Source organism: Gymnoscopelus microlampas, assembly GCF_963454915.1.
Source record: "Gymnoscopelus microlampas genome assembly, chromosome: 21".
NCBI classification, from domain to species: domain Eukaryota; kingdom Metazoa; phylum Chordata; class Actinopteri; order Myctophiformes; family Myctophidae; genus Gymnoscopelus; species Gymnoscopelus microlampas.
Window position 1 is genome coordinate 40396735 of NC_139958.1, and position 25228 is coordinate 40421962.

The window sequence follows — 25228 nt, forward strand, 5'->3', positions numbered from 1 at the left end:
AGACGATCTAAAAGCTCACAACGTGTTGAGCTTGTAGATCAGGTATTTTCAGCAACGATATTTAGTGTAGAGCGAAAACAGGAGGGCCAAGTATAGAACCATGGGGGACACCAGTCAACTAAGTATTGATATAATCATCACAATAATGATAGCGATATTTGGTAAAAAAAAATAAGGTGATATTTGACTTTGTAGACATCCTTTTATTAAGGATTGTGTAATCCTAGCCTTACCAATAGTACAACTGTGTACATCTGTAGTGTTGTCTTGTTGTCAGTGGTGGGAAGTACCTTTACTCCAGTACAGCAGTTAAGCATACCATTTTGAGGTACACCACAGTTATCTGAAAACGTTAGTTACAAGTTACTTTGTATGTTTAGATTGTTACAAAACATGCATTTACCAATCAAGCCCCATTTTATACTTTATTCGAAAACAGAAGATCTACACGCTCACAACACATCCCAATGCAAAGCAATGTGAGCTTGTAAAACAAATCTATTTTCGATGTTGACACATTTTGAAAACCTTTGAATAAAACTTATGAAATGGGACATTCTCCATAACAAGCACTTTTACTTTTGGTAATTTTTTCTACTTTTATTTAAAAAAAAATCAGATTGTTCCACCACAGTTGTTTCATGTGACAAGTCTCCTTGAAGCTGGCCAATGGTAAATGTCTCCTTTACAGATAAAACCTTTGTCAACAATGTAGTGTGCGTTTCCTATCACATTACCAGCTTTATTCTCTCTCCTTCATTAGGTTCATTTAACTTCCAACAACATTGTAAAATGGCCCAGGAGCTTTCATGGCCTTGAAATGCAATAACACTGTTCAAACATACACAGTTCACTTTAATTTAGTGTAATAGTTAGTTGATTAATCAAAACATTATAAAAAAGGCCCATGGTGTAATACTTTGTGTCTGATTTAAAGGTGCAGTAAGTGATTTTATTTTGTTAAATTAAGTGTTAAATAGCTCTATATTGTGATAGTAATCATTGCTATAGACTATATAGAGTAACAGGAGTCTCCCTGTCTCTCCAGCTCTTTAGTAAGCAGAAAATGCATTTTCAGGTCAGGATACCAATTTTATCCAATCAGGAGAGAGAGCTGTTACAGGATACAGGGTCAAGTGATATTGTAAGTGATGAAACAAAGTATTGATCAATCAAAATTGGAACTGGAACACTACTTTTTTTTAATGTAAATTGGCAACCCACCTGAACGTGTGTGTTATCTATTTATTAAAAAGCTGAAGAAAAAGGGAGACATGGACATTCACTCTATAGCCATGATTAGCCTACTATCATGATATATTATAGAGCTTTAACCTTTTAAGAAAAAAACTTTTGTTTTAACCAAAGAATATCACTTATACTTTAACAGTAAAGGAAAATTACCCACAAGTCTCCTCTGTTACACAATATTAACAAGATAAGGCATTAAAAAAATCCAGACATAAAAATATTCAGGTACAGCCTAATATAAAAAAAAATGAAAATCGTAAAAACAAAGACAACAAACAAACATGCAGTATTGCTCAACCTAATTGATGTTTGTCGAGTCTGAGTCCATAATGGGTTGGATTTATGCCATTTAATTCAGTGGTTCCCAAACCTTTTTCCTTGGAGCCCCCCCCCCTTCTCACATCTGACAAACGCAGAGACCACCCACACGTGCACACACAAACGCACGGGCACACACACACACACACACACACACAAATCTACAAGCTCAGCTTGTAGATTGGCTATATTTGATCGTTTTTAAGCTTTCGGAATTAAACAAAAAAATACAAAATAATAATATAATAAAATAATAATTTAAATGTTGTGACTACTGTATGTCCCAAAATAGGGATGCCAGGTGCAAAGTGAATTATGATTTTGTGCATCATGTGTATAATTTTGGATTAACTTCAAACAGAAAAGGCCTCTGTGATCTTTAGCCACCCCCCCCCCCCCCGACATGGCCCGGGCGCCAGGTTGGGAAAACACTGATTTATAGAAGTCTTGGCTACATTCTGGATATTAGAATAGAGATGCTATAAACTCAGACATTTAGGATAAACAATCGATAGCGTTGAGCATAAAAACAGTCTCCATGGGAGAGATGATGAGCTGTGAGACAAGGAAGGTCCGCACATCACGTTACCCATAATGCTTTGAGAGCCGTGGGACATCTTATCTCTTCAAGAAAGCGGTTTCCATGGTGACGACACTCCACAATTCAAACAAATTACGACGACGCCAAAAACGAAAGAAGGGAAAAAAAAGTACGCAGGCCTTTCGCCAACAATTCTGTCCCGATATCTTTGTCAATGCGGTCCATCCGCTGTACGCGAGGGTGACATGGTTAGGACTCCGCCTGAAGTTCCTTGGCCTTGGTTAAGATCGTGTGAACATCCGAGATGGGGTAATCCTGGGGGATAGAAATAATAAATTATAATAAAAAAAGAATAATTATAACTAGGACTGTCGCGATCACGAAATGGACTAGTTGTCACATAAATAATTGTGATGATTGATTTAAAGCAGGGGTCTTCAACGTTTTCAGGGCAAGGACCCCCTAGCTGAGTGAGAGATGAAGCAGGGAACCCCTACTCTATATTCTATAAAATTGTATTTCAGATTCAACTTTTTTTTGTTTACTTCGTCTGCTCTTTTCTTCCCTCTACACCAAACACCTCTTTGCCCAAAAAATAGCCGATCTACAAGCTCACAACGCCTCGCAGCGCGAGGCGTTGTGAGCTTGTAGATCTGCTATTTTTGGCTAAAGTTCTCCCTAGAAAAGGGACGCTAGGGTTCAAGTGGTTTAGGTAAAAAAAAATCCTATCACACAAAGATTTGGCGGACCCCCTGTAGTAACTGTGAGGACCCCCTAGGGGTCCCGTACCCCCTGTTGAAGACCCATGATTTAAAGTTTTTGGCATTTAACATTGGAACATATACTGTAAAAATGTACATTTCTGTTTGCCTTTTAGGCTTTGCAAACAAAAACTGCACAGGGCAGATATGACCAATAACTTGAATATATAAAGAAATGACTGATAATTACTGGTACCAATAATCAAAATAGGCCATATGCTTTATACTTTGAAATACATTTAAAAAACAGAGTAAATAGCTCATCTTCAAGCTCTTACTGAGATTGTACATCTGATCATTTCAGCAGATGAATTTATAGACGAATGGAAACGATTCTGATGATTATGCTAAATAATTGTGATTATCTCAAATAACTGATGCAATAACTGCGACAGGCCTAATAATAACTACGAAAAAAATACCGGTACATGTGCAGAAGGCTCCAATTTGCACGACAATATGGTTATAAGTTAGAAAATAAATACATGTGCAGAAGGCTACAATTTCCTTAGACAAACATTTACACAGCACAAATAATCAAATGTATTGCATGTAAATCAAGCAAAATCATGGAAGGAGCGGGGGTGCCAGGGGTGAGGATTTTACAGTGTAAAATGGGGTCCCTGAGATTTAAAAAATGAATGAAAACTCTAAAAGAGGTCCATGATCTACGTAATCTATATCATACCGCGGGTCCTTGAAATAAAACAAAGGTTGTAAAAAATTACACGCATGGAGTCACCAGATGATTCTTTACCCCTGACAGAGAGATGTTTCACCAGGAGAGCGTAGTGCCTGAGGAGGTTAATCTTCTACACAACAGCTTCTCCCTGCACAACCTGCTACACCTGCGCTACTCCTTCCTACTCCTTCCTGCTGTCAGGGTTCACACTATGTTCACACTAACCGCCTTTTATGATGAATAATGGGCGAGGCGGGGTGCGATTGACTGGAGCAGACTTTAATGTAACTCTATGAAAATGATGATTGGACAACTGACAAAAAAAACGGTCAACGACATAAGCGTGTGAATAGTGTGACTAGTGCCTTAATGGACAGTTATGGATAAGGCAGCACATCTTACCTGCAGTAATCTCATATTGACTGTGAAGTCGCCCGCCAGCAAGTGATCGCGAATAAGTCTGCAAGAAAGGAGAAAAAAATCATGTATTCATGTCAACACGTTCATATCCTACACCGGCTTGTTTCAACTTTGTAAAATATCTCCATACAGTACATCATGTCTCTCATATTGTTGCTGTCGAGTGGAAATCTTTTAAGTCACTTTTCATGAAATGGAAAAAATAATGATCCAATGTAGTTATTATTTACTCACACGCTCTTGTTATTACTATTCATTTGTTTAATATTTATAAAATCCACACACACTTAATCAACCACCACAACAATGTGAAATAGCCTATACAAGCCCTTTTTTATGACAAAGTACAGCATTAATTTACCACAAACAAAAAAGCACTCTGCTCAGCTTGTGTGTTTAGTTGTGTAACTATGAGGTGGCTTATAGCAAGCTGGAAAATAAAAGGTAAACAGCCAGTAGAGGGCAGCAGAGATATGTTGTCTGTTTCTGTTTGGACTTAACAGAAAACTCCACCACTTATCACCAAACAATATTCAATTATGACTCCATAATAAGTACAAATATGGAGATACAAGGTTTCTGTCTGACAGCAACGATATGAGAGTGGACATTAAATCCAACTTTGGTAGAACCTTTGTTAGAATGGCTTGTGTCACAGATATTGGTGACCTATCCATCAAAAGAAGTTCCATCCAGGGTAAAATAACATGATGTCACTTCACCAAAACCATGTATCAGGATTAATGTTGTTTATAATTCTCAAAATGGGTTTTGTTTATATTCATTTTATGTTTCCATACAATTGTAGTTGTAAGCAACACAGAAACACGATGAAGAACATCGCTGGAAGTACTTAAATAATGTCAATAATAGTGCGCGAGTACAATTTCTAGGTACTTTTAATTTACTGGAGCATTCCTATGTTTTAATGCTTTATACCTCTACTCCTCTATATCTCAAATATTGCACCTTTTACTCCATTACAACTATTTGACAGCTTTAGCTACTAGTTACTTGGCAGGTTTAGATTATTAACATACATGAAGTGATAAATTATTATGTATAATTATAGCTTAGCCTAAACATAAAGTCATTAAAATCAGCCCCACCTTTACCTGCTGCGACATTAAAGTGATTGAGTGTGAGCTTGTAGATCTGCTATTTTCATAATTTTTAAAGATTTTTTAAAATGTTTGAAAATATTAGGCTCATGTATTGAAGACTAGAACTTTTTTTCAATGACTTTAGCTAGTTTTAGATAGTTTTGCAAACACACAATACCGATTCGGTTACTGTAGTAATATTTTCTTTTTCTAAAGCGTCCTTTTTAATTCAGTTAAAAAAAAGGTTTTGTACATTCCAGTTTATTATTTTGTTAGTTTTAGTTAAAGAGGCATTATGTAGGGTTGGGTATCAGCGGCAACTTTGGACACAAATAACATGACAGCCAACGTCCATTACCCAAGATTCTCTGTGTCCCTGCTCAGTCGCACTTGACGTGAAACTCTTATCTGAGTCTTATTTGAACTTTGTAAGAGTTCAAATTGAATTGAACTCTTACAAATTGAACTACAAATTATGTCCCACAATTTTGTGGGACATAATGTACCATAATGGGCAACTTTGATGTGGAGAGGGCCACTATGTTCCCACTCACTCCAGAGGGCCACATTGCAAGTAATTAAAGCGGGTCATGTTGGCATGATTGGAATTGTAACAGCTGAAATCAATAATATATCAGTATTCCGATATTAACCTGCGGACCACATTAAGTGAAGGTGGGGGGCCGCATGTGGCCCCCGGGCCGCCAGTTGCCCATGTATGTGCTATATAATTATTTAAAAAGTTACATAGTGTTGCTTTAACTGTAAGAACCCTGGTTCTCACATGAGCATGGCGCAGCAGACCAGGAGGAGGAAGTGGAAGCGGTCTTGGTCGCTGAACAGAGAGTCCCAGATACGGATGACCTCGGGAAGGAGGAACTCCTGGGACAGCAGCAAGGTCAGCCAGCGGAACGTGAAGTACTGAGGCTTGATGTTCTGCTCCTGCTGCGAAAACAGAACACACCACAAAGAGCTGTGAGGCGGATGCTTTTTACAGCTCTTTTACTGAGCTGCTGCACTGTTTCTAACCGATAATAAAGTATTCAATCGATCAATCAACAGCCAGATGGAGAGTCCCTTTAACCAGGGGTTCGGTCACTGCTTGGGGTGGGCATCAAAGATCACAGGGGGCTGTGAGGTCTTGTCCGTTCAGAGGTAGTCCAACATTTTAAACATGTTGCACACAATTATGACTAACTCCCACACGCAACATCATTGTGAAGCACACTAATAACATTTTTAAAAGAAAGCTTCAATACTAGCTGATATACAAGTTCACAAGCTGTCACAACACGCCGGGGTTGTGAGCTTGTATATCTCTGCTGTCCGGCAGGAACCCGCCAACTCCAAAATGTTCATTTTTCAGGAAATGAAAAAAAGTGGAGTTAGGAGGTTTTGTTCATCATTGATAAGAACAGCTGAATGGAGCCTGGAGTCAGCAAAACCAGCTAACTCCACCCCCCTTTGGTGGACTTAGCTGGTTTAGCAGAACGTTTGAGGATCCAATGGAGTTAGCTGGTTTTGTCAAAAGCGCTTTTTAATGCTTTTCATTGGTTCAATATTTTTTTTTACCAACACACAGATGTAAAGGGTGTTCAATGGCCCTGATTTATGGAAAAAAAATGCAAAAGCGTCAAAATGGAGTTAGCTGATTTCTGCCGGACAGCAACGTATACTTTTTGCTATTCCTTGTATTGAACCAATGAAAACAAGAGCTTGTGACTAAATAATAACTGTGGAGCCATTGGAACACAGGTTCTTAGTATCAGTTTTGATACATGTTTCCATATGCAGGTAAAGAAGGAATGAAGGGGGTGTGGTTAGTTACCAGTCTCAGATAGAGCTCCATGTCCTTGTCTTTGAGCATGGAGTAGACACTCTCCATCTTGTACGTGATGCCACACTGCGAGTCGTCCAGGCTCTTGATGAAGTTGTCCCGGTTTTCAGACATCAGGTTGGTGAAGCAGAAGAATGTGTCTACTTCAGCGTGCTCTGAAAGTCACCACACACGCGCGCGCGCGCACACACACACACACACACACACACACACACACACACACACACACACACACACTTTTAATCCCTTGATCACAGTCACATCCTCTTAAAGCAGTAGTTCTCAAACATTTTCATGTCAAGGACCCCCAAATTAATGTGTGTATGTATTTGGACCCCCAGCTGCCAGGGACCCCCATAAGTGAATATTTGTGTTGTTCGTGTTCAAAATGATTCAAAAGGTTTTCATAATTCAAGATTATAAAATGTTTCAAACGCAGCTGATCTACAAGCTCACAAAGCTACAAAGCTCACGTTGTGATAGTAAAATAGTAAATGGTTTACAATGTGCATTACATTCACACAAACGTTCATAAACCGACAGCGGTGGAGGAAACCGTGCAAGGCACCGATCTGTTTGTCAGGAGAAATTAGGGGTTCAGTGTCTTGCTCAAGGACACTTCGGCACTAACCCAGGGGGAGCCCGGGATCTAACTGGGAACCTTCAGTTTCCCACTCTGCTGTACATCCTGAGACGCTGCCGCCCCGGCGAGCTTGTACAGTAGGGTGCGTGAGATCGCATATCAGCTTGTAGATCAGCTATGTGAGTTTGTAGATTGACCAATAGGCTCTATGCACAGCAGCCATATTATGAAGACATTCACAGGTGTTACCAATGATAAATGAAGGCTCTGTTCCATTCTGGTCAAACAGAGTCAGGGTGCTGATATTGTGCATGTTGGCTCACTGGAAACACTCTGTTACACCAGTGGGTCTACAGTTGGGGTCCAGGGACCCTCATGGGCTTCCAAATGGCCCCTTACAGTTGTGTAACTCTGAGAGTGTACAAATGGAACCAAATGGACCCGTACACTCTCAGAGTTGTGGGGGGCGTGGTAACCACTGTGCTACACTAAATGGAACAGAGCCTTCATTAATATCATTGGTAACACCTGGGAAGGAAGTGATAATATGGCTGCTGTGCATAGAGCCTATTATGGGGTCGCTTGCAAGTATTTTCAGGTGAGAGTCAGTCTGCGGCCAAAGACATAACAATTTGGGTCTCCTTTGACATGGCAATGTTTGAGAACCTCATTAAATGTTTTTTCTTTTTCTCCCCAATTTAGTCGTTATGCCAATTAATTCCTCCCCACACCTGTGTGTTGTCACTGCTGTCGTATCCTACTGACTCACCTGCCAGTGAGGAGCCCCCACCAGGAGGACGTAGAGCCGTCCTACTCCTCCCACCCAACACTCCCTGCCGACAGGTGCCGCCCCCAGCCCGTAGCTGTACATTTAGTAACAAATATCATCCTCCCTGATATAATATCATCCTCCCCCGAACACGGGCCAAATTGGCTCACAGCAGCCATATTGGAAAGAAATTGGGCCTCTTCCTTACTTCCTTCACAGGTTTTACCAATGATACTAATGCAGGCTTTTTCCATTTCATGTAGCACAGTGGTTCTCACACCTTTTAATTTCAAGGACCCCCATAACTCTGGGAGTGTACAAATGGAACCAAATGGACCCTTACGGGTCCATTTGGTTCCATTTGTACACTCTCAGAGTTACACATCCGTAAGGGGCCATTTGGAACCCCCTCAAGGAACCACGAGGGTCCCTGGACCACACTTTGAGACCCACTGATGTAGCAGAGTGTTTCCAGTGAGCCAAAATGCACAATATCAGCCCCCTGACCCTGTTTGACCAGAATGGAACAGAGCCTTCATTAGTATCATTGGTAACACCTGTGAAGGAAGTAAGAAGAGGCCCAATTTCACTCCAAAATGTCTGCTGTGCATAGAGCCTATTGTGTTCGTATAGACGCTCGACAAAAGATGCAACGGGGTGGATTCGAACCCCCAGCCTCCGCGGTGGTCTGCAGGCACTGGCACTGCGCCACCGGAGTGCCTAAATGGTTAATGTAGTATTCTGGTCGATCCATCTCATTGACCAACCTTTCCACTCGTCGTTGGGGTCCGTGGCGAAGGTGTAGTAAATGGGCCCGACGATCTCGTTCATCCCCTGCACGTAGGCGATGCCGGGGTTGAGCTTGGCGTAGATGAACAGTATGCGCTCCACCACCTCCCAGTGGGCCTCGAAGCCGTTGGGCAGAACCTCGTATTCATTAGATGGATACAAGTTCAGAGACTTGCCAGGAGAACTGACCTGGGAGACAAGATAGAAACAAGACTAGGTTAAAAAATAGTTTTATACATATGTGTGTGTGTGTGTGTGTGTGTGTGTGTGTGTGTGTGTGTGTGTGTGTGTGTGTGTGTGTGTGTGTGTGTGTGTGTGTGTGTGTGTGTGTGTGTGTGTGTGTGTGTGTGTGTGTGTGTCAGTCTGTCTGATGCACAACTCAAGGATTGTCCGAACAATCGACTTGTGCTGACAGGGAAGTTGGGCGGACCAACGGTTGTCCAGAACCGAAAATCCACACACCCCTGTTATCTGTCTGTCTGTTTGTGTGTGGGTCTGTCTGTGACCCATTTAATGTGACCCATATGTGGAGATCATATTTGCTTCCTAATAAAGTTGTTCGCTGCCCCTGGCCCCCACCCACATATGTAAAGCGCTATATAAATTCCAGGTATTATTATTAGCACTGTAGCCATCTGTCTGTGTCCCATTTAATTCCCATATAGACATCCCTGATAGTACTGACATCATAGACTGGCCTCCAAGTTCTATGATAATGGGTACTGAACTGTTATTTGACAAGGGTCGGGTACAACGGGTATTGCATAACTGGAGGGGCATGCATTCTCAATGGACATCACCCTAGGATGATTCATTATGGCATTAAACGGCAATCACAATGAAGCACAATATTTTTTTTTAAAGAAATAAAAATCCCTTTGGATGATCTAAATCAGTGGTTCTCAAGAGTGGGGTCCGGGAATCCCCAGGGGTCCTTGGGTGGGTTCCAGAGGGTCCCCAGCTAAATGAGTCAATATATCATCAAAATCTACAAGCTCACAATGCGCCGTGAGGTTGCAGATCTGCTATTTTCAAAGTGGTGTGTTATGTAAACGCTATGCACCGTAAGTTAGGTGTGTGTGTCTCTGTGAGTGTAAAGCAGAGGGTAGGGATGTCCGATTTTATCGGCCTCCCGATATTATCGGCCGATATTAGCATAAAAATTGATATCGGGAAAATATCGGTATCGGTTTTTGAAAAAAAAAAAAAATTTTTTTTTTTTTTTTTTTTTTTTTTTTACTTTATAAATAAGTTACAGGAGTTTTTACTGTATATGGTGTGTGTGATATGAAATTTGAGCTTACCCTAATCACAATAATCCCCGCATATATCGGTATCGGTTGATATCGGTATCGGTAATTAAGAGTTGGACAATATCGGTATATCGGTTATCGGTAAAAAAGCCAATATCGGACAACCCTAGCAGAGGGTTGCTGAAAAACAGCATTCGTGCTAAGGCAACCTCCCCATCTTTTCAAATGGGGGTTAATGGCCCAAACGTATCAATTTGTGGGTCCTGACCTAAATGTGTAAAATGTACAAACACAGACACTTACATTGGTCACGCCACTGCGATTCTTATTTACGGTCTGTGCTTTGAGGGTGGTCTGTTCCACACGTCGTCGTAACGTCTCATAGTCGTTCTGAGGGTCTAGGATGAGCTGACACGGATATTCTGTAGGTCTCTGGAAGAAGTCCATGTCTGGATACAACCTCCTGAAAACACAAACACACACACACACACACACACACACACACACACACACACACACACACACACACACACACACACACACACACACACACACACACACACACACACACACACACACACACACACACACACACACACACACACACACACACACACACACACACACACACACACACACACACACACACACACGTACGTAGAAATAGATAAAATAGCAGATCTACAAGCTCACAACGTGTCGTATTACAATGCGTTGTGAGCTTGTTGATATGCTTTTTTTTGCAACTTTTGTGTGACAGGCATTGAATTACGGGAAAAAAGTTTAAATACAGAGATACAAGGTTTCTGCCCGACAGCAACGATATATATTTGATGCATACAGAAATCTAATCATGTATTTACTTGCTCTTGCCAGGGAAAAACCTACCTGACATCTTTATCGATTTGAAGCAAAACTTCGTTATCTTTAAAGTAGTTATTCCACCGACTGTCAGGGTTGGGATTTAAAGGCTGAAACAGAAGAAAACCAGGTTGAATTACGGACCTTTTCTGAGCGGAAGAGTTTATGATCAAACAAACCAGGTCAAAACCAGGTCAAAACCAGGTCAAAACCAGGTCACACGTGAGCAGTGATGGTTTGCGCAGTGTCGCACTGAAATGTGACATATGTGAATCACATGACTCCAGAGGCCGTGACCGCCAGACCTTAATTTATTTAACCTTTGACACTAAGCCTCCACACGTCCAACACTGAATTGCAGTCATGTGAAACAAATTGTCTGCATTGTGATTTTATGTTTGAAATCCACCCCCCCCCCCAAAAAAAAAATCGGCTAAAGTAACAAGCTTTTTTATTTGATTCAGTGGTAAAGTATGCTGATTGACTCTGATGTCTAGGTTCTTCTTAAGTGTGTGACTTACATGGTCCTCCATGGTGACATCTTCTCTGGAAAGGCCCAGGTTGGCCTTAGCGATGCCAGGCTGAATGATCATCTCTTTGAGGAACTGGGAATACACCTCCCTGCAATGCAGTGCCAGTGCAAACATTATGAACACTTGCAAATTGTACAATTATTATTATGTCGTATTATTATTATAAAATATTTCAAAATCTAATTGTAATTACTGGACAAAATAATATTTCAGTCAAAAAAATCATGTGGTGAGATTGTTATCCTTACAGAGTCCAGCATTTTTACTGAATTCTGTTCTTCTCACTCGTGTGTGTGTGTGTGTGTGTGTGTGTGTGTGTGTGTGTGTGTGTGTGTGTGTGTGTGTGTGTGTGTGTGTGTGTGTGTGTGTGTGTGTGTGTGTGTGTGTGTGTGTGTGTGTGTGTGTGTGTGTGTGTGTGTGTGTACCTCTGCTTTGTAAGAAAAGACTCCCAGGCCTTCAGATCAACAGGTAGATAATTAAGTAGAATCTGAAAGACAATAAAGGATCACTTAGGATCACATGCACCACAGCTCTGTGATTTCAACATACATTTCATCAAGGTTTATGACCATTAATACCACTACCTCAACTCTATGGCTTCAAACGTATCTTTACGTTGATGTTAATTGTTGTTTTAACATAGAACGATGCAGCATCATGACAGCTTGCTACTGTTCTACTCGAAAGAAATGCAGAATTCTAAGGGGACTTGTTTGTCAAAACATTAATAAACTTTGACTTGGAGTGGACTTGGACTTCAGTTTATCCTGCACCTGCTTCAAAGTGGAGGTGCAAGCTCTTTATCTTGGATTAATTCAAACATCTACACAACATCTGGAGGCTTTACTTACTTTCCAACAAAGTGCACGTATGCCTCCTTCAAACGGGATTCCTGAGACGACAGATGGAAGGGAAATATGGTTTCAAATTATGTGAACAAATATGTTGTATGAAATATTTATTGAACCATTTAGGCTATGAAATATATAAAGGTTTATGCCTATAAAAGACACATCATCTGATGTGTTTTGATCACATGTACATCTCTTGCTCGCTGTGCATTATCTAGGGCTGTCATGAAATTTGAATTGTACTTGACAATTAATTGTCATACAAATAATAGTGATTAAAGATTTTTTTTCGTCATTAAATATTGGAACACATAAATAAAAATGGCATTTCTGTCAAATAGAAATAAATAATAAATACAGGATAAATAATTGAAATATAAAAATAAATGACTGACAATAATCATAATGTTAATAAATAATGTACTATTGGCAGAATAGACCAATTTATTTAATAATGCTATACTTAAATCTAAAATAGCGGGAATAGACGATCTACAAGCTTGTAATGTAAATGTATGAACATTTTTCAGCGGATGAATTCATACAGATCAATGGAAATTATGATGACGATTATGCAAAAACAACTGTGATCATCTCAAATAATGGCGATCAGTTATGTAATAATTGTGACAGTAGTGTTATCCCTTGGGATGAAACTTACCGCTGAAACATAGCTCACGGAGTGTCTCCAGGTTGATGTGTTCTTCACTCAGGGCCACTTTGAATTCTTGTATCCTGAAAAAAAAAAGGCATTTGTTGTATTTTAGCACTAATTCACATTACTATGCAGTCAAAATTATTGAAAAAACAAAAAACAAACATAAAAAGTTGAAATATAGAGATGCGAGGTTTCTGCCCGACACGGACGATAAATTAGATCAGTTTATATCTTTATTCGACGGGCTGTTTGTGTCACAGTACATGATGTACAGTAAACAGCCACTGTCACTTGTTGTCACATGACAGTCAAGCCTGAGAGACACTCAAGACAAACTCTGAACAGAGTACTTCAAACCAGTGTTGCCATATTTTGCGAGAGAAATAAGCAACCAGGTCTATGAAAACAAGCCCAAAAGAAGCGACTAGGCCACAATTTGAAAATAGCCGATCTACAAGCTCACAATGTGTCGCGATGCGACCTTGTAGATCTGCTATTTTCAAATAAATCTTGGAAAAAATAAAGTGAAATATTTGGAATACATTTGAAACATTTGAACAAATGCATGTTCCTTATTGTTCAAACAATATTTTTTTTTAAATGGAAGCGAGCCCAAATAAGCAATTACACAAATGTGAAAAGAATTGAAATATTTGGAATGTTTTTGAAACATTTGAACAAAAGCCCCAAAAAACCTGCAACTACCAATATTTACAAGCAACTTCACAGAAAAACATGACCAAAGTCGCTTATAATAAGCAGACATGGCAACGCTGGTTCAAACTATCAGATATGTTGATGTGTATGAGCAGCAAACGAAACGTATATCTGCCTTATCATGACACAACTTCATGAGATATGTCACCTACAAGGACGACGTAATGCTCCCTGGAACGTAGGGACTTCAAATGACATATTTTGTTTTTTATCATGATTAAATAGAAGAAAAAATATGTTTTTAAAAAAATAATTAAATAATTATCTCTTTGGCGAGCCACTTTGCAGACCGAGGCAACTCCGACACAGTCTTCATTGAACAGGTAATTCATTAATTTCTATTCTATTCTTCTTTAAGAATTATATTCTATTCTTAAATACTGTATTATTTTCCCCTAATGGATTTTGAATTGTAATTGCATTACTTCTTGGATTAAGGATAATGAAGAGAAATATTCTGTCACAACTAGGCCATAAATCGCAAATAGTTGAGAAAATCGCAATTATTTTGCATAATCGTCGTATCGTTTCCATGTTGAAAAATTTTCATATATTTTCAAAGCAAAAGCACATGTACAGTTGAGTAAATGGCATTTTTTAGAAAAGTAACAGTATGGCGAATCAGAGTGATTCCATTTTTATAAGCCATTTGAATAGCTTTATTCAAAGGTTAATAAAGCTATTCAACGCTGGCGTAGGGATCCGGGCACCTACAATCCAAAGTAGCCTGACAGCGCGTCGCGGGTTCGAGTCCCGATCATAGCCTTTGCTGCATGTCACTCCCCATATCTCTCCCCATCTCCTGTCAGCCTACTGTCCTGTCAATGAATGCATAAAAGCCCACATATATATCTCTAATCTATCTATACAATCTATAAAAAATCTATATTAAGTTAGGTGTCGTGGAGTCACGGTGGCTATTTACAACCATGAGCATTAGCTAAAGTCCTTGTCATGTCTGTCTGTTTATCATTCACGGTCCGTTCTCGCGACCGTGCTTGTGTTGTTGCTGTTATCGTCCACAGCACACTCACAGTTGAGAGCCCAAGAACAGAGGTGGTTGTGCACTTGCAGCAGATTCTGTCTGTTTTTTCATCCATTTCCCAATATGCATTTTGAAACTGCACTCCATTGATATTATTTATATTATTTTTTTCATGACTGAGGGGGGCAGGATGGTCCCTCGCGCCCCCTCGTGGTGCCGGCTGTGCTGCTATGCCTCCATTGTAATGATTAAATATACAAATACATTACTGACAATGACTGCACTGGTATCAATAATCTAAATAAATGATACATGTACTCTGACAGGGCAAAACAGACCATGCATTCAATAATTGTATACTTTCAGCAATAGCTTAAATAGCTGACCTGAAAGATCTCAACGCGTTGTGAGCTTATGGATCGGCTATTTTTTAACAGTTCTACTTAACCCATTAAGACCTTCTGTTCTACTTAAAAAAGATGAATGGTAACAATAGAGGGTATGCGCATGCTTAAAGTGAATGGCACATCGAGTGGCAAAGCAACATGCAAAGTGAGTTTAACATTGTTTAATGTTGTTTAATGCAACCAGATAGGACTTTTCTGTTTGGATGCATGGGCTGTCAAGGCCAGAAAGTATTTTTTTGACACTCAGTAGGCATTCCTGCATAACTTCCGGGTTTGATGATGATGTCACACGCATACCCTCTATTCATAAGATTATGCAAAATAACCTGGATTATCTCAAATAAATACAATCGTGTGATTATGTAATAATTGTAACATCATTGTCTGCAGAGACCCTCCCCAGCAGCTCTGTAACGCATTCTAACCGGGAACGCATCTGTGTAACCACTTTAACCTTTATTGTATTATTTGGCTATTCAAAAATAGCAGATATACAAGCTCATAGCGCTATTTTTGAAAAATCGTGAAAATGAGTGCAAATCTTTGAATATATATATTTTTTTTTCAACTCAAATCTTTGTTTCTGGGGGTCCCTGGAACACAATATTTTGAGAAGGGGTCCGCGGCCAAATACATATCATTTTGGGTGGTCCTTGACACGACATTTTTTTCATGTCAATTTTTCAAAAATAGCAGAGCTACAAGCTCGGCTGTGAGCTTGTAAATCTGCTATTCTTTTTTTAATAGCCAAAGAAATCTAAAGTGACACAGATGCGTTCCCGGATTGAATGGGTTAACAATCAACCAGCCAATTACAATATGGCTGCCCCTCCAGGTTATGGGAACAAAGTCACTCGTAAACATGCGACTGTCCCTTTGGGTTATGAGAACAAAGACACTTGTAAACATGCAACTGTCACTTTGGGTTTTGGGAACGATGCTGCTTGCAATTGCACAATCCCTTCACAGCTCTTTGCAAAGTGGATTGTAGGACTACCGGTTGTGAAATGGGTGCAATACGTTAGTCCGACAGACCATTCCTCCGACAGCGCATGCCTCCGACGTTTACTATACTAACCCTATACCTAACCCGAACCCTAACCTTAACCGCACGCGGAAGCCACGTAGTCGGAGTAATGGGATGTCGGACTTACGTATGCCTCCCTTGTGAAATATGCCAATATGTTATGGATTTCTGTCAGCAAAGTTGTTGTTTTTGTTTGTCACCTCAAAAATAGATCAATTTGAGATGGTAGTACTAATTAGAGGTTGCTAAGCCAGTTGGACCCCAGAGGGACCTGTGAGTTGATTAGGGTTAGGGCACATGGGACTCTGTATACTATTAATAAGTGAGCAATTTTGTCGGTGGCACTTGCAGTTAATGTGTTTAATAAAACGTGTGGCGTGCGACATTTGTGTTCCGTCCGTGTTTGCATGTATCAGAGTTGCATGGCTGCGCACTTCCGAGAGAGATTACATTATTTTTGGTGTTGGGACTCTCGGTTAGGGCTCAGGTTGGAGTTTTGGGCCTGTGCAGGAGCACAAAACGTTGGTCAATGAGTGAAGACTATCATGAAATTGTAGTTGATGATTACCCGTAATTTTCGCACTATAAGCCGCACCTGAATATAAGCCGCAGCAGCTAAATTGAATGATTTGTACATATATAAGCCGCACTGGACTATAAGCCGCGGGTGTAAAATCCCTATATTTAGGAGGTCCCCTAGTGGCCGTTAGCTATAAAAATCCATAGATAAGCCGCACCGTTATATAAGCCGCAGGGTCGAAAAATGGGTAAAAAGTCGCGGCTTATAGTCCGAAATTTACGGTAGTTAATTGTCATACAAAAATAATTATGATTAATGATTTAACATAAATCAAATTGGAACATATTTCCGTTTGTTTTTTAGGCTTTGTAAACTAAAGACTGAGCAGGGCAGATATGACAAATGACAAAGAAATGAGAAATGCCTGACTATGACCGGTAGCAACAATCAAAATGAATAAAGTACGATGGTCAAAACAGGCCTTATATTTAATATACTTTAAAAGCTTTTCGAAAATAGCTGATCTACAAGCTCACTGCGTATCGTGATGTGATGCATTGTGAGCTTGTAGATCAGCTATTTTCACTATTTTTGAAAACGTATGTACATTTTCAACAGATTAATTTATACCTATGAATGGAACCGATTCTGTGGATTATGCAAAAATAATTGCGATTATGACGCAGATAATTACAATCAGGCGATTATGTAATAATTGTGCCCGGGCCTTCGGCGTCACCATACTAGAACATGAATGAACACAAGCACCCAGCCAGTATAGTGCAGCTTCACCACTGAACACCAGTGTTCACAAACTGGACAATTACAGTCTATAGATTCATATTATACAGGAACACCATGTAGCTATGGCAAATATTAATATGGGATGATTTTGCCAACAGCAACAAGTCTCTTCTCAGAAAAGTCCGCTATTTAGACATAGAGTTGAGTGACTTTTTCTTTCTTTTTTTTGTATAAATAGAACCCAATGTTTATGACAATAATGTCGTAGCAATGTTGGGTGGGAGCCCCTTTTCAAGAGCAGTGTCCTGTCCCTTCCCACAGATGGTGAGACCACCTGAGGGCATTCTGCATTTCTCGTTTGGCTGACAAACATTATTTGATATGGTTTTGACTATTAACAATACGTGGCCCTGAAGGTACCGTTGTGACTCTGACATTTCACCCCACATAATAATAATTCACTACTTTGCAACCCTTCTACATGCGCTGATAATACACACAGGACACATTAGCCAGGCTAGAAAGGAGGCTTATTAGTAGCCTACTGTGATTACTGTAAATGAGAAAAATATCTACAGTGTGGCATTAAAAGTAAAGAGTAGATGGAAACTTAGAGCAGCAGATTTGCTGATCTAAAACTCAATGTGAAAATAGGTAAATAGTTGCCCACCCATATTTCAGTGCAATATCCCCCCAGTAAAGTCTATCCATTTCGAATACTGGTTATTCTACTACAATATAAATGCATGATATTATTTTGCTTTCAAATATGTAGTAGGGCTGAACAATATATAGAAAATATACCTTCATCGCAATATCAACATGCGCAACATACACACATCACAAAAGACTGCTTGAACTGCAATAAATGGTATGTGCTATGCACACTCTGCATAATACATTTGGAATCACCCTGCAAGTTATTTAACTTGTTTGCAGGTTTTTATTAATTTCAACAATCCCGGTATAAAGGATGTTTTTGTTTAGATGTTTAAAGGGAAAGAACCGTGAGAAACTGTATTGCTAAGTTGGTGGTATACATTCATTGTCAATAGCAGCTGTAGCCAGACGCATTGTTTTCACTCAAACCATGTTGTCAGAAACTCAGAATGGAAAATATAATCAATTCATTGTTTTTTTCTTTTTTCTCTCTCAGTGTGTGCATACAGTAGGCTATTCACTGTCTGGGTTCTGTGATAGCAGCAAACCTAAGGCAGAAAAAACATTAAAACGTTGTTGACTTATCACGAGTCATATCGTCATCACAATATTCAACAATGTTATCACACATTGCATGTTTTCCTAGTATCGCGCAGGTCTAGTATGCGTACAGCTGCAAATAACTAAAGTCACGCACTTCTTGTGCAACAGTTAGTTACTCATCCTGGACTAACTTGATTTACACTGATTTGCACAGGGCAGGAAAAGCCATCCCAAAAAAGAAAACAGTGTCGGCCTATTTTGACAATGACCGTTTTCTAAATGTTGAAAGAAATATATGGTGGTTCACAAAGTAGGTTATGGGGACCCCCAGGAGTGCATGAGAGGGTCCCAAGGGGTCCCCAGCTTAACGATTGACCCATACGGGTCTGTAACTCTGAGAGTGTACAAATGGAACCTTGTACACTCTCAGAGTAAAATTAACACTGAGTCCCAGAGATTCAAAAAGAAATAGGCTCTATGCACAGCAGCCATATTGGAAAGAAATTGGGCCTCTTCTTACTTCCTTCACAGGTGTTACCAATGACACTAATGAAGGCTCTGTTCCATTCTGGTCAGGGTGCTGATATCGTGCATGTTGGCTCACTAGAAACACTCCATTTTGGTTCCCAAATGGCCCCTTATGGTGGGTGTGTAACTCAACCAAATGGACCGTTATGGGTTCATTTGGTTCCATTTGTACACTCTCAGAGTTATGGGGGTCCTTGAAAACAAGACAACCACTATGCCACACTAAATGGAACAGAGCCTTAATTAGTATCATTGGTAACACATGTGAAGGAAGTAAGGAAGGGGCCCAATTCATTCCCAATATGGCTGCTGTGCATAGAGCCTATTGAAAATTGAAATTACACCCCAAAAAAGTGTTGGGAGAACCACAGATGTATGAGCATAATATAAGCCAGGTGTTAGTCACATGGTTGAGCACTTCCTGTTCATGTGAGCCTATAACCAAGTGTCACATGGTCACACTTATACATTATGCTGTTTTTATCTTCTTCTTTTTTTGTTTCATTTTGTTAAATGTGTTTGTTTTCACGTGTTTGCATCCCTGGTTATTTGACATGTTTGCATTTTGACTACCAGTGCATTTCATTTTAGAATCCATCTGTCTGGACTGGGTGTGGAGGCTTAAATACTGCAGCTTTTGACCAGTTAATATTTAACCACCCAACTCGTGATTGCTCGATTTTTCCATCATAATACACAGGTTATTGGTGTAAAGTAACGAAGTACATTTACTCAAGTACTATACTTAACAACAATGTTGAGATATGTTTGCTTTACTGGAATATTGTATACTTGTTACTTCTACACCACTACATCTCAAGAGACAAATATTGTGATTTTACTCCACTACAATTATTTGATAACTTGATTTCGATACATTTGTAAAACTTGAAATGGGACATTTTTGCATAATGAGTACTTTCTACTTTTGGTACTTTAAGTGAATTTTGATGCCAATACTTTTGTACTTTTACTCGAATACATTTTGGATTCAGGATTTTTACTTGTAACAGAGTATTTCTACATTGCAGTATTGATACTTTTACTCAAGTAAAAAAAAGAAAAAAATAGTACTTTTTCCACCCCTGACCATCATCGGTTGTGATCACGCGCACGATCCTGCAAACCATTGTTGTTTATTTACACGCATCTCAACGGCTGCTGCTGCTAATGTGTGAGCCGTCAGCACCGATCATCATCACAGACCCGTCCCGATCGATCGATCGTGAACAATTCGATTAATCGATTTCCAATGCGATCGACCGATTGCATTCGGAAGCACCTTTACGCCTCACCTGTTCCTGTAGGACGTCGACATGGTTGCTTGTCTTCTTAAATGTTTATAGTACACTCACACAATAATAGTATGGCTTCTTCCGTCTTCACTGCGTGATTCAGCGTTGCCAGATTGTGCGAGAGAAATAAGCAAAATATTCTATATATGACAACAAGCCCAAAAGAAGCCACATGACATGAGCACTCTAAACCACCACGGGTCTTCAACAGGGGGTCCGCGGGACCCCTAGGGGGTCCTCAGAGTCACTACAGGGGGTCCGCCAAATCTTTGTGTGATATGATTTAGTTTTCTACCTTAACCACTTGAACCCTAGCATCCCTTTTCTGAGGAGAACTTTAGCCAAAAATAGCAGATCTACAAGCTCACAACGCTATCAATACTGCAGGCCAGGGCATGAGCTTGTAGATTGGCTATTTGGTGTAGAGGGAAAAAAGAGCAGACCAAGTAAACAAAAAAAGTTTAATCTGATACACAATTTCATACAATGTCCCTGCTTCACCTCTCTCTCATTTAGGGGGTCCTTGGCACGAAAACGTTGAAGACCCCTGCTCTAAACCTTGGTTATTTGAAAATAGCCGATCTACAAGCAGGAATTATATTCAAATCCACTAAATCTTGTATGGGGGTCTCTGGCACAAAATACTTTCAGAAGGTTGGTTGGGTCTACAAATATATATAAATTTGGGGGTCCTTGACATGAAAAGGTTTGGTTTAAACAACACGAGAAACAAGCCCAAAATAAGCAACTACACTTTAGAAACAAGCCCAAAAAAACGCAACCCCCTGTCCTGTCTGTCCTGTCCGCAACGACAAGCAGAACAGAAAAACAAGCCCAAAGTCGCATATAATAAGCAGACATGGCAACTCTGTCTTCGCTGCGTGATTCCGTTGGAGCCCCGCCCAACACCCGCCCATGGACAGTTTAGAGGTATCTGATTGGTCCGTGTCATGAGTCATTTTTAGTAGGCCGGTAGGTCCGGAAGTTGCCTCGGTGTACAGGGGGTTCTTATTTTTGCCTTTAGTTTGCAACGTGAGGCGACGTTAACTTGTCTCTCATCAGTGGTGGAAAAAGTACTCACATTACTTAAAGTAAAAGTATCAATACTGCAATGTAGAAATACTCTGTTACAAGTGAAAGTCCGGAATGTACTTAAAGTACTGCATGAGCCATATGATAGCTGTTGTTATGTTTGCTTTTTGATGAGTCACTGCAGGGCATGGTCAGACTCAAGGCCAAGGTAGTCAGGGTATTTAGCAAGGTCCCTATTCAAGCGGTAGGTGTTGCTGATTGCCAGAGACAAGCTAAATGTCTGAGAAATGGCCTGAGCCCCAAATGTGGCTTTCCGCCTGGAAATCTGTCTCCCTCTAGACTAAATTAAAGGCAAAAATAACTACCCTATGTGCCTGGATGTTGCCTCTAATGGGTGCACAGGGAGTATTTTTCCCCCCAGATTTCTATGGTTTTGACTGGACACTTCAGCCATCCAGGCAGAAAAATACCATGCATAGCAATGCATCATTTCTAGTGAATTACTTCCTGACAAACAACATTACCTGCATGGAATGTTGAATGGTTGAGCGAAGGCCCCAAATGAAGACAATCAATCAATCAATCAATCAATCAATCAATCAATCAATCAATCAATCAATCAATCAATCAATCAATCACCTGCTTCATAAAGTAGTTAAGGACACATAAAATACCCTATGTGCCATGGTCCCACACAGCAAATGTCCAGAAGTGTTTGATTATTTTTTATTCATTTATTATTTATTTTGTTTCATTTTGGATAAAATAAGAAACAGTTCTGAAGCAAATAAAGGCTTAATATGCTTTTCACACATTTTGTTCAACAAGATGATGAGCTCCAAAAATCAACATAGGCTACTTTTTAAATGATTTTTGAACCATGTGCACAATTAATGAGTTAAACGCAGAACACATCATGTAGGCCTATGTTAATTATGTTGAAGAAGAAGCTGTTGAAATTCTCTCATGACAAGCATCAAAATCCTTCAGCTTGAGTAAGAGCATCAGCACCTGTGGTTGTACATGGCCACCCTGGAAAGAATATGCAATTCATTTAGGCATGGGTTTGATTAATATACAATCAAACCCATGATCCAGGAATCACTTTAATGAATAACATTTTATTTTAATCAATTGATATGGTCCCTCCATCCATCCATCCATCCATCCTTCCATCTATCAATCCATCCATCCGTCCGTCCATCCATCTTCATCCACTCATCTGGAGTTGGTCACGGGAGGCAGCAGTATAATGTAAAATATGAAATACTAATAAGTAATATTTCATTTTCTTTAAGCTTTCATTTTAGTAGTAAATTATAGGGCATTCTTATTTCTGCATCCTGTTATTTGTCTTTGTCTGTCTCAGTTTTTATCAACAACCAGAAACCTTTGATCAGGCTGAATGTCAAAGAACTGTAAATTGAATCAGACCGCTGTGCTCGACCAAAGAGAGGGTATATTGTTGGGCCATGTCACGCTTGTTTGTTTCTTTGTCATGGGACTCCATGGGCTACTGAAGTCCTGTTGGAAAGGTAGATAAAGGCACTGTGAGTGACATGTGGGGAGGTCTTTGGAGATGGTCTTTTGGGAGGATGAGCTGAGAGAGAGGGGGAGGTGAAGGCGCAAGCCTTGTCTAGGCGAAGATGCTGTCTGTTTGCTGTATAGGATCTTAAAATAAACATCTACTATTGCATTCACTTCATGCACAGTATATATATATTTCCATAACACCAGTTCCTCCAGGAGAGAATCCCAGACTTCCCTTTCCCTGGTCACACCAGCCACCCATCGTGCATGACGCACACTTCATGATCATAGGTGAAAGTATAGAAAGCTTTGGCCAACAGTGCGGTACAGCGAAGGCAGTACAGCTCCTGCTGCTCTGATTCTCCTGTTGACCAGCTCCGTCCTACCCTCCCCCGTGAACAAAACCCAGAGATAATTAAACTCCTTCACTCAGGGTAAGGTCTCATTCCCCACCTGGAGTGGGCAATCCACCGGTTTCCTGTTGAGAACCATGGCCTCAGATTTAGAGATACATCCTCATCCCACCTGCTTCACACTGAGCTGCGAACGGATCCAGTTGAGCGCTCATTTTGGGCTAATTGTGGCGCTAGAGTGAAGGCCATGGGAACACCAAAACCACTAGGGATCATCCTCTGGGGAGCAAGAAGGACAGCACAGCACATTCCACAGCAAATAGCAGCAACAGCATTAAATGAAACACAGGATACCAGTGGCGGAACAAGTATGCCAGGTTATGCCAAAAATAGCAGATCTACAAGCTCACACTGCTGCATAATAATAATCTAAATCTGCAAAGTACAGTAGTATAGCTAAAGCTGTCTAATAATTGTAGTGGAGTAAAACGCACAATATTTGCCTCTGAGATGTAGTGGAGAATTAAGTATCAAAAAATGGAAATACTAAAGTAAATGCACTTCAAAACTGCACTTAAAGCTGCACTATGTAACGTCTACCCCGGATATGAACCCGGTTTCCAGCACAAGTGCTGACATTTTTTACCATTGAGCTAATAGAGCCTGCCTGCTTGCTCAGGGGATAAATGTAATCTTGACCATCAGGTCAAAATTTGTATCAGATCCTGTCTAGGTGAGACATGACCTTTGACACAATCTAAATGTCTCAATAGAAGAGCAGGGAGACAAAATACAGCCACCCCAATTGTGTAAGTTATATTGTATTAATATACTCTACCACACATATTGGACAAAATTACATTTTATTAATTAAAAAAAAAGCCGGCCAAGGCTCCAAACATTTGACAAAAATCCAAGAATGCAGTTTTTGTTTTTTCCAGAACACCATCAGTCCAGTGCAGGATTATGTACAGTGAGGCCCAGGCAAAAATGATAGTTTAAAAAAATTATAAAAAATAACACATCAAGAATAAGGCTCAAGAATAAGTACTTGCAGACAAAAATATAACAATCAACTCAGGCGGCACTAAAACAGGCTACACCTTCCACGAAGGCCCTGCAGCTTTCTCCCCTGGCTGTTGTCTATTGCCCTGCCAAAACCAAAATAACCCTCAGCTCACCACACCTCACCTCCTGTTTACACAAGGTGGAACCTATAAGAGCTAACGAGCAGTAATTAGGAATCAATGAACTCACCTAAAGCCAGGGCCATGACTCATCTACTAAAATGTTTTACAAAGCCAATTCAAATACATTTTACATTTTCAGACGCCTGCTCATTCACATAAAATAAGATGACTCTTAAACAGACCACACTGTTATTACACTTATGGAAGCTTATGGAAGCAACTGTTTACACTGTGTTCTTGCAATGTCCGTCTTAAGTGTATAGGGCACGGCTGCATCGTGACAGTAACGCTTTAAGTACAGTACATGCTTGAGTAAATAATTAGTTTACTTTCCACCACTGCAGCCAGGAGAGGTGTTTAATTGTATTTTTACAACTTGTACTGTATTTAATATGCAATTCTTGTGCTTATTCTTATGTCCTTAGTTATTTGTTTAAATTGAAATTAAAAGTTCACATAGATTACAGTTGTGTTACTTATGTGAGTG

General features: G+C 40.0%; 1 protein-coding gene across 1 annotated transcript; it reads right to left on the reverse strand.

Annotated features, from left to right (window-relative positions):
- Window positions 1-1230: 1230 nt before the first annotated feature.
- On the reverse strand, window positions 1231-20767 carry tbc1d13 (TBC1 domain family, member 13). Its single transcript, XM_084046189.1, has 12 exons — window positions 20637-20767; window positions 13214-13287; window positions 12553-12593; window positions 12127-12188; window positions 11690-11789; window positions 11196-11278; window positions 10611-10770; window positions 9033-9243; window positions 6905-7068; window positions 5861-6021; window positions 3956-4013; window positions 1231-2425 (listed from the first exon to the last, which is right to left on the reverse strand). The coding sequence occupies exons 1-12, from the start codon at window positions 20657-20659 to the stop codon at window positions 2360-2362; spliced, it is 1203 nt and encodes a 400-aa protein (XP_083902315.1). The 5' UTR covers window positions 20660-20767; the 3' UTR covers window positions 1231-2359.
- Between the last annotated feature and the right edge of the window lie 4461 nt (window positions 20768-25228).